At 43.5% G+C, this 11111-nt stretch overlaps 1 protein-coding gene across 1 annotated transcript in view; it reads right to left on the bottom strand.

Annotated features, from left to right (window-relative positions):
• LOC101850576 (protein mesh) overlaps positions 1 to 10184 on the bottom strand; it is a gene marked incomplete in the record, with an annotated part of 34230 nt that extends 24046 nt beyond the window's left edge. The window contains 8 exon segments of the mRNA XM_013084788.2: positions 174 to 352; positions 1983 to 2252; positions 3401 to 3599; positions 4995 to 5093; positions 5812 to 5951; positions 6473 to 6567; positions 8350 to 8471; positions 9765 to 10184. Coding sequence (XP_012940242.1) covers positions 174 to 352; positions 1983 to 2252; positions 3401 to 3599; positions 4995 to 5093; positions 5812 to 5951; positions 6473 to 6479 — 894 coding nt within the window.
• Between the last annotated feature and the right edge of the window lie 927 nt (positions 10185 to 11111).

Genomic DNA, 11111 nt, shown 5'->3' with positions numbered 1-11111 from the left:
GTTGTTCTAATGGCGGACATAGCAATACATGTTAATACATGTACGTATGTACATCAACAGATCGATAGACAATAAATATCGACAGACAGACAGACAGACAGACAGACAGACAGACAGACAGACAGACAGACAGACAGACAGACAGACAGACAGACAGACAGACATCCACTCACCCGGTTATTGGCCTCATCCTCTCTGTACCCGATCAGTTTGATATTGACCTGCGCGCTAGGATCGAGAGACAGACCGCTGGGGTTCCATTCCACGGTGATGCTGGAAGCGTTCCGTGTGAACCACTGCAGGTACAGGTCCCGCGTGAACTGCACGTTCTTCTCCATGCGGTCAGGGAGCACTGAAGGGGGGGGGGGGATAGGAATTTATTCTCTTAAAATATATTTTTTACATCCCCATCGACTCAGTTTAGACTACGTAGGAGCCGGACTTCCGACCCTGTCCGTCAGGGCCAACCCGGGCTGAGAGGGATACAACATCCCAGCAGACAGACCCGGGCTGAGAGGGATACAACATCCCAGCAGACAGACCCGGGCTGAGAGGGATACAACATCCCAGCAGACAGACCCGGGCTGAGAGGGATACAACATCCCAGCAGACAGACCCGGGCTGAGAGGGATACAACATCCCAGCAGACAGACCCGGGCTGAGAGGGATACAACATCCCAGCAGACAGACCCGGGCTGAGAGGGATACAACATCCCAGCAGACAGACCCGGGCTGAGAGGGATACAACATCCCAGCAGACAGACCCGGGCTGAGAGGGATACAACATCCCAGCAGACAGACCCGGGCTGAGAGGGATACAACATCCCAGCAGACAGACCCGGGCTGAGAGGGATACAACATCCCAGCAGACAGACCCGGGCTGAGAGGGATACAACATCCCAGCAGACAGACCCGGGCTGAGAGGGATACAACATCCCAGCAGACAGACCCAGGCTGAGAGGAATAGAACTTCCCCGTATAAAGACCTATATACTGGATAGAAATCTTCCCCCACTCGGTAATCAAACTCGGGTCTCCTGCGTGAGACAGCGAAGTGCCTAACCGCTACACCACAGACTCCGGTGCACTAGATATGGACGACCAGAGAGAAGAATACTGGGTAAAAGTAAACTGCAGTCGAACCTTTCCCTAACTGTCACTCAAGATCGCAGTGATTGACGGATAGAGAGGTATTTATATTCGGAACGTTCCTGAGGAAGCCCGGTCCGTTTTACTATCTGCTGTACACAAGATCTCGGTGAAAGGTGACCGTTAAAGACGGGGAGCGGCTAAAGATAGATGCTTTATGGTTTGATAAGTGTTTTACGGCGCTTTCAACAGCATAATAAGGTCATACGAATGTGTGGGACACCTTAAATTTAATAAGCAATTTCATTTTGATAGAAATTAATTTTGAATTTTGCCCGGGTGGCGTTAGAAAGTTGAGATGAAAGCAGGTGATAGGGCATGATACGAAAATAGGACAGGAGGTGAAAGGAGAAAACTTTAGAGAAAAAAATATCCCTTCGCTTTCAGGTTTCAAACATGGTACCAGTTGAATAAGAGGCGAACGATGTATCTCTAGACCACGAGAGCCCCAGACAGAGTCTGAGCTATGGTCACTTAAGAGACTTAACAACGTCATAGTGGTTGAAAATCAGAAATCTTCGAATTTTATCTTTCCAGTTCATTTCCATTAAACACTGGGTTTTTTAAATTGTTGTGTGTATGTGTGTGTGTATGCATGCGTGTGTGTATATGTGTGTGTGTATGTGTGTGTGTGTGTGTGTGTGTGTGTGTGTGTGTGTGTGTGTGTGTGTGTGTATGTGTGTGTTAGTATGTCTATGTGTAAGTCTTGTTTTTTGCTTTGCTTGGTTTCATCCCCATTTCCTCCGTGTTTGCGGAAGGGGGGGATACACGTACATTCAAAACCCAAACAAAACAAAACAAAACAACTCATGTCTCCAATCAGCACAACTCACCAGCAGTGATGGTCCTGCTCAGGTTGGACACCCGTCCATCCACTGACCACTCGACCACAGTGGCCCCCGTCCATGTGAGGATGGGCACCGGGCAGTAGCCGCGCATGCTGTTCCTCATCTCCCCGTGCGTCACCAGCGGGGTGAACGCATTGTCCAGAGGTCGGAACCGACAGGTGACTTGTGTGCCAGGTGAGGAACACAGGCCCGACACCTCCAGCTTCTCTCCGCCGAACATGCCGATCTTCTGGGGGTACACTTCTATCAGCTGACCTGTGAGGTGAGAAATGAAAGAATGAATGAATGAATGAAGAATGAATGAATTTTGTTTTTTGTTTTAGTAGAGGTTTTACGGCGCTCGCAACTGCATACGGTCATATGAGCGCCAGAAGATTAGAGGTGTTACAAGAGAGTAACAAACATAAAAAAGAAGGAGGGGAGATAAGGCCAGAGATGTTTGATAGGAAAGAAGGAGAAAACCACATCAGAGCAGCAGCTAACCACCCATGAATGAATGAATGAATGAATGAATGAATGAATGAATGAATGTATGAGTGAATGAATGAATGAATGAATAAGTAAAAAATGTGGAAGATTGGAAGGTGCTCTTGCATGGGTTGCTCCTTCTTTCCTATCAAACATCTATCGTTCTTATTCCTTCACATTTTTCTTTTTGTATATATCTCTGCCACTCTCTAATAACACCTCCAATCGTCGGCACTTATTGTGTCGTACAACTCTTACTAAAACTAGAAAAAACTGATAGTAAATCAATTTTATCTTCATAAAGAAGAGGGAAGGAATAAGAGTAATATTATAGTTGTGGTCACTGGAAAATCTGAGTCTTGATATGAACCGTGAACAGTTCTATCAGCTTTAAGGTTAGTCGAAAGTTTTACAAAACATAAAGACTGTCTTACACGTTTCTTAAGGAGTCTTTTAAAAAAAAGTAACTTCAGAGAACAAAATACAAATCCCCTTAAAACCACAACAAAACAACTAAGAACAACCCCCTCCCACCCCCTTCCCTCGCAAAAAATCCAACAAAATAACAAAACAAAACAATGAGACAACAAAACAGCAACAACAACAACAACAACAACAACAACAACAACAACAACAACAACAACAACAACAACAGCAACAGCACAAACAACCAACAGCAGCAGCAGCAACAGCAGAAACAGCAGCAACAACAACAACAACAACAACAACAACAACAACGACAACAAAACAACGACAACAAAACAACGACAACAGAACAACATCAAACATTAAAAATCAACAACAAAAACAATTAAAACAACAACAACAACAACAACAGCAACAGCAACAGCAGCAGCAGCAGCAGCAGCAGCAGCAGCAGCAGCAGCAGCAGCAACACCACCACCAACAAAAACACCAGCCAAAGACCAACCAACCTGTCCTGAAAGCACCGGGCAGACATCCCCCCCTGACCACCAGCTCCGCCCCCACAGACAGCAGAAACCTCCCCCGGACGTCCGCGCCCTGAAGGCTTGGCGCGCTGTACAGCCACTGGTAGTCCATGTCGCCGGGGCAACGATGCTGGCACGGGACCACGTTAGTCCAGCCCCTCCGGTACCCGCCGTTCACACCTGCCTGGGAGGGTACGTTGTTTTGTTTTTAAGTTTCAGTAGAATTTTTACGCCACTTGGAACACAATAATGTCATATAAATGCCGAAGATTAGAGGTGTTACAAGAGAGTAACAAACATAAAAAAGAAGGAGGAGAGATAAAGACTATGTTTTTTATAGGAAAGAAGGAGCAAACCACACCAGAGCACCCGCCAACCACCCACTAGGGTATGTTGTATGACAGGGGGGTGGGTCTGACACAGTTGCAGGAGATACAGTGAAAGGGTCAAGAGGGGGTTTGGGGGGGGGACCTCCAAATTTAACGTGCATTTCTGACAGAACTTATAGCCAACAAGTGAGTGGGGGGCCTTGAAAACTCAACACACTGCCCAAGTTCAAGAATGTCTCACTTGGGATCGAACCAGGTTCATCTGCACCGTAGCCGAGGCATGGTGGTAATTGAGCTATCGTTGCAAGCTCTCTTTTTTCAAGTGAAAGCAAAATGTTGTACTATAGGCCGTGCCGAAGTAATTATTTAATGTACCATGTTTCATAATCCTGATATTTTCATTTTAGAAAAACAAACCAAAATACCAACCAACCAAACAAACAAACAAAAACCCAACCCCAAGACACAATCGAACCATCTCTGTTTTTAGTATGTCTTTTAAGGCACTTGCAACGCAATTGGGTCGTTATATTACCGAAGATTCGAAGAGTTACAAGAGAGTAACAAAGACAAAAAGGAGGAAAGATAAAGACGAAAGTAATTCGATAGGTAATAGGAAGCAAACCACAACAGACCACCCGCTAACCTCAAACGGAAATGACATTGGCATTGGTAACAATGACAATGACTGTGACAATGACAATGGAAAGCTTTTATTCAACTCCCCAAAAATTGTCTCGGTCGTTTACAATGGCAGTCGTTTACAATGGTCAGATGTACTCCCACATACACAGGACAAGACAACAGGACATTACATTCAGGTTTTGTGTGCTCAAACACCACCACCACTCTGTAAACAGTCTGTCTGTCTGTCTGTCTGTCTGTCTGTCTGTCTGTCTGTCTGTCTGTCTGTCTGTCTGTCTGTCTGTCTGTCTGTCTGTCTGTCTGTTAGTCTGACCCCCCTCCCTCTCTCCCTCCGCCCTCCTCTCTCTCTTTCTTTCTCTCTCTCTCTCTCTCTCTCTCTCTCTCTCTCTCTCTCTTTTTTTTCTTCTCTCTCTATCTCTCTCTATCTCTCTCTATCTCTCTCTCTTCCCCTCTCTCTGTCTCCCCCTGTCTCCCCCTTTCTCTCTCTCTCTCTCTCTCACTCTCTCTCTCTCTCTCTCTCTCTCTCTCTCCCTCCCTCTCTTTCTCTCTCCCCCTCTCTCTCCCCACCTCTCTTGCAACGCCAAAAGTGAAAGTTCTGAGCCCACCTGGTAGTACTGTCTGATAGGAATCTCCATCTTCTCGTAGTTAAATATGACAAAGGTGTTGCTGTCGTCAGCCACAACAACAGCTTGGAAGGTTGAAGACTGAGGAGATGAAGCCAAAACAATGAGACTACAATGAAGCCAAAAGACTGTTAGTAATTTAGATCCCCATTGACAAAGCTTCGGTCATGCCAGCAGTAGGGCTGGGCAATGAGTCGCTTTAGCAAAATCCGGATAATGTTAATACACCTCTCTGCGATTAAGCGTCATGAACCGCTTCCGCAAATTGGTTAGAAGAACCACTTCAAAATATAGGTGCACCCACTTTGGCAAACGGTTCAGGAAAGAGAGTTTAAGAGTCTGAATTCGGATAATGTTTCACTGAGAAGTATCCGGTTATCCGGATTTTGCCCACCACTACCCAGCAGAAATACGAAAGTACTCAGTACAACAGATTCCTTTGGAAATAAAACAAAGATAGAAAGCACCGAGTATGCAGTCCGTATTGTACTTGCCGAGAGTTGAGACGCGGGGAACTATGCAACTCATTCTGCCAAGTTTAAAAAATAGAAGTTGAGGGACTGTTCTTTAAAAATTGTTTCTTTCAATTTATATATACAAAATAAATGTCAGTAGTCTACTCTTAATGAGAAGGATCAGATTAAAACCGTGTAATAAACAGCTACTAAAATGATGATGATTAACATTATATTTTTTAAAATCAATAAAAGAAAGAAAGAACCATTAAGAAAGTATCGAAATGTTTGACAACTTGCTAAAAAGATAACCGCCATAGACAAAAAAGCAATAGTTCACGTACTTTGCATGTGCTCGTGAGGTCACATCCGCTCGACAGCTGTAGCCTGTCCGTCACGTTGACCCACGTCGCTATGACAACCATTTTGGCAGAAAAGTCAGAAGGAACGTTGACCACAGCCTGAATCAAATAACCGCTAAGGTCTGGCAACAGAGGAAAACAATTGTAAAAAAAAAAACCCACACAACTAAAATGACCTAACATATTAGTACAAGTACGTTATGGGTTCAGCGCTCTTTTCAACTCTATAAAATTATTATTTAAGAGGCTGCATCTCCTAATTTAACGTCGATCTCTGATAAAACAGCGCAAAAAAATAAAAATAAAGAGACTTGGAAACTCTTACGAGAAACCAGCGTTAGAAGAAGAAGAAGAAGAAGAAGAAGAAGAAGAAGAAGAAGAAGAAGAAGAAGAAGAAGAAGAAGAAGAAGAAGAAGAAGAAGAAGAAGAAGAAGAAGAAGAAGAAAAAGAAGAAGAAGAAGAAGAAGAACAACAACAACTAAGCTAACAGTGCACATGAAATGAGTCTAAACATTGCTGCGATATCTATCTATCTATCTATCTATCTATCTATCTATCTATCTATCTATCTATCTATTGTCCTTTCCATTATAATCCATCTATCTATCTATCATTAATCTTTGTTGTGGCTATGTTTCCTTACCATCCATGAACTGGTCAGAGGCGGAGCTTCGGGTGACGAGCCGAGCAAACACATTCCCAGGGGTTCGATTTCCAGCAAGGGCAGGATCAGGACTCCTGTAATCACAGTGATTGACTGATAGATTGATTGTTTGACTGACTGATTGACTGAATAGTTGATAGACCAGTTGCACTCTTGGTTATTTGACTGCTTGTTTGACTGATTCATTGACTTGGCACTGTTGGCCGTTAGAGGAGGTTTGATAGCTTGTTTGTCGTGGACAGTTGGCCGTTAGAGGAGGTTTGATAGCTTGTTTGTCGTGGACAGTTGGCCATTAGAGGAGGTTTGATAGCTTGTTTGTCGTGGAAAGTTGGCCGTTAGAGGAGGTTTGATAGCTTGTTTGTCGTGGACAGTTGGCAGTTAGAGGAGGTTTGATAGCTTGTTTGTCGTGGACAGTAAGTTGGCCGTTAGAGGAGGTTTGATAGCTTGTTTGTCGTGGACAGTTGGCCGTTAGAGGAGGTTTGATAGCTTGTTTGTCGTGGACAGTTGGCCGTTAGAGGAGGTTTGATAGCTTGTTTGTCGTGGACAGTTGACCGTTAGAGGAGGTTTGATAGCTTGTTTGTCGTGGACACTTGGCCGTTAGAGGAGGTTTGATAGCTTGTTTGTCGTGGACAGTTGGCCGTTAGAGGAGGTTTGGTAGCTTGTTTGTCGTGGACAGTTGGCCGTTAGAGGAGGTTTGATAGCTTGTTTGTCGTGGACAGTTGGCCGTTAGAGGAGGTTTGATTGCTGGTTTCACTGACTAGGTGTCGTGGACAGTTGGCCGTTAGAGGAGGTTTGATGGTACCTTTAAGATGACTGACGTAAACTAGATTATTATATTACTCTCATTATAAGTTTTCGTCCACTCATAGCTGAAATACTTAGGGCCCTCTGGTGGTATTCCTTATCCTAATCGAGGGTAGCTCACGCATAACAAAATGACGAAATGATGGTAGGCTATTTAATAAAATCATTATCATGTGCACTCATTCACAGTAAAATGTCGTAACAGAACATAATTCTTTTTCAGTGTAACTAACTCATAGTAAAATGACGTAACGAATCCTGATCCAGTGTAACTCATTCATAGTGAATTACTTTGACGTAATGTTGACACTATCATGACCGAATGTGACCAAGGTGGTTCTGTCATGTCAGGTTCTCGAGTGTGACTCACTCACTCGCTCATAGTAAAATATTGCTGGCCCTATCATGACCTAGTGTGACTTATTTACTCATAGTAAAACAATGCTGGTACTATCATGACCTATAGTGACTCACTCACTCATAGTAAAATATTGCTGGCACTATCATGACCAAGTGTGACTTATTCACTTACAGTAAAATATTGCTGGCACTATCATGACCTAGTGTGACTTATTCATTATAGTAAAATATTGCTGGCACTATCATGACCTATAGTGACTCACTCGCTCATAGTAAAATATTGCTGGCACTATCATGACCACTATCAAAGACCAAAGACCAAAGATGACATGGAGGCGAGCGGTACAAGCGAAAATTGAAAAAGCGGGGACATCATGGAAACAGATAGAAAAGGATGCTCAGGACAGGTTTCGCTGGAGTAATGTTGTTGATGACCTGTGCTCCACTGGGAGTTAAAAAGGGCAAGAGAGATCATGACCTATAGTGACTCACTCACTCATAGTAAAGCAATGCTGTCACTATCAAGACCTAGTGTGACTTGTTCATTATAGTAAAATAATGCTGGCACTATCAAGACCTAGTGTGACTTATTCACTTCTAGTAAAGTAATGCTGGCACTATCATGATCTAGTGTGACTTATTCACTTATAGTAAAATAATTCTAGCACTATCATGACCCAGTGTACACTCACTCATAATAAAACGGTGCGATGATAGGCCTATCCTGAGCCGACTCCACTGTCCTCTCTATCCACCCGCTGCTGTTGTAGAACGGGAGGGCAGAATCCAAACTCAGGAAGCCATCCTTATTCACCTGCAATTAGGGTCAGTTAAAGGTCCAGTGTATCATAATGTATAATAATATGTGTCATCAGTGGCTTAGTGGTTAGGCTACCGGACTCGTAATCGTGAGGGTGCGCGTTCGGGGATTCGAGCCGCGGGCCCGACGTTGTGTCCTTGGGAAAGGCACTTTACACGCATTTTCCTCACTTCACCCAGGTGGAAATGGATACCCGGCCATAGACAGCGAAAGATCTTGTTAGTATGTTAATGTTTTAGCGCCTATAAATGGCTGTTTGCATTGTCTACTTCCCAGGAAATTGAGGTTGTTTCAGAATGCTCTCAGGTCTGCTGGGGTAATAGTACAGATTGTGAAGTGCATAGAGCTTGCTGTTGAGCGGGGATTTGCGCTATACAAATGCTATTTATTATATTTATTATTATCATTGCATGTATCATTATAGTAATAGTACACACACACACACACACACACACACACACACACACACACACACACACACACACACACACACACACACACACACACACACACACACACACACACACACACACATATACATATATATATATATATATATATATATATATATATATATATATATATATATATATATATATATATATATGTATGTATGTATTATTGACTGCGTAAACGTACATATACAGTGGTAGAGCTATATGTATTCCAGACTTACATAAGGGGGGCTCTTGTGGTCTTGTAGTAAGGTGTTCGTCTCTCATCCACTAGGTCCCGGGTTCGAAACCTCATTGCGACGTACTATCTTCACTAACAAATGTTCTCCTTTCCCCTCCTTTTCTGCTCTCTAATCGTGTTCTGTCCTCTTCTTTCGTCTCCACTTTCAACCCCCACCCCCGTCCCCTTTTCCCATTCCTTTGGGCTCCTGACTCTTTCTGTTTCTACAGCTACTCCTTGGCCCATTCTTACTGCTGTCTTTCAACCAAGACCTACTACATAGCCTTCTCCGATACATAGATATACACATGTATAGTTATAGATCCCTTGTTGATCCTAAAATCAATAAGGTAGGCTTCGGCCACCACCCGGGCACATTTGAAAATTAATGCCTACCAAACGGAAATGTTTCAAGTGCCCCGCTCGCTTATAATAAGACCTTGTGCAGTTGCGAGCGCCATGAAACATTTACAAAAAAACAACAACAAAAACTGCCCCCCCCCCACCCCAACCTAAAAAAAAAGACTCCAAACCCAGAGATAAATAAAATAAAACCAAAATTTTAAAAAGTAAAAATAAAGATAAACTTTTAAAAATATACAAAAGACTTACATAGATGGTGTCAGAGTGAGAGTCGAAATAGGTCAAGTTCAGGGGCAGATCAATCCGGTGAGACGATGACGTAAGTGGTAGCGCAGCGTCCCCTGCCGGGCTGCCATACTGGAGCAGCGGGGAACTGGAGCCGGCGGGGGACAGGTAGGCTGAGAGGTCACCTGAGGGCAGAGAATGATTGTTGGTGATTGATGCCTGGTCACCTGTTGGCAGAGAATGATTGTTGGTGATTGCTGTGAGGTCACCTGAGGGCAGAGAATGATTGTTGGTGATTGCTGTGAGGTCCCATGTTGACAGAGAATGATTGTCACCTGTTGGCAGAGAATGATTGTTGGTGATTGCTGTGATGTCACCTGTTGGTATAGAATGATTGTTGGTGATTGCTTTGAGGTCACCTGTTGGCAGATCATAGGCGTTAGGTCAGCAGCACCGAATAATGAACTCACCCAGCTCATTTGCATATGAGCTGGGCCATGTGATTTTGTTTCGGTGTGTATGCGTCTGGCTGTGCGTGATTGTAAGTGGACGGGTCGAGTGTGCGATTGCTGGTCTTAAACATTGAGCCTAAGTAAGGCAACCATTTGCTTCTTTATTAATAAAATATACGCATAAACAAAAACAAATGTCTCGGTGCTGCTGTTTCTAACTGAAGTTTGTAAAGTTGATTGTTGGTGATTGCTGTGAGGTCGCCTGTTGGCAGAGAATGATTGATAGTGATAGCTGTGAGGTCACTTGTTGTCAGAAATGATTGTTGGTGATAGCTGTGAGGTCACTTGTTGGCAGAGAATAATTCGTTGGTGATAGCTGTGAGGTCATCTGTTGGCATAGGGATAATTGCTGGTGATTGCCAATCATACTGCAAGAATAACTTTATTTCGTGTGTTAGTCCAATGCGTGCACGCGTGTGTGTGTGCATGTGTATGCATGCACGCCTGTGTGTGTGTGAATGTATGTTTGTATGTGTGTGTCTGTGTGTGTGTGTGCGTGTGTGTGTGTCTGTGTGTGTGTGTGTGTGTGTGTGTGTGTGTGTTTGTGTGTTTGTGTGTTTCTATGTTGGGGGGAAAGGGGGCGGGGGCATTGAATTTTGATACTAGAGAACGCACATTTTGTGCCCTTCAAGACGTTAAAAAAGAAACAAAACTTCGTTATTCAAACAGATTTTTCAGTTCTGTTTTTCAATATCAGGCAACCACATGCATACACTATTCAAATTTATTTTTCTAATTGGTGCACTTTAGTTCAAAATGTGAACAACAATGCCTCTGCTGATTGGACATAATTAATTTTGTGTTCGCTACCACCTTAACGAGTTGATTCTTAAAAAACCCAACAAATTCAACAAACAAA

This window comes from Aplysia californica, unplaced genomic scaffold, assembly GCF_000002075.1.
Source record: "Aplysia californica isolate F4 #8 unplaced genomic scaffold, AplCal3.0 scaffold00317, whole genome shotgun sequence".
Taxonomy (NCBI): Eukaryota; Metazoa; Mollusca; class Gastropoda; order Aplysiida; family Aplysiidae; genus Aplysia; species Aplysia californica.
This window is presented reverse-complemented; position numbering and strand designations above follow the sequence as displayed.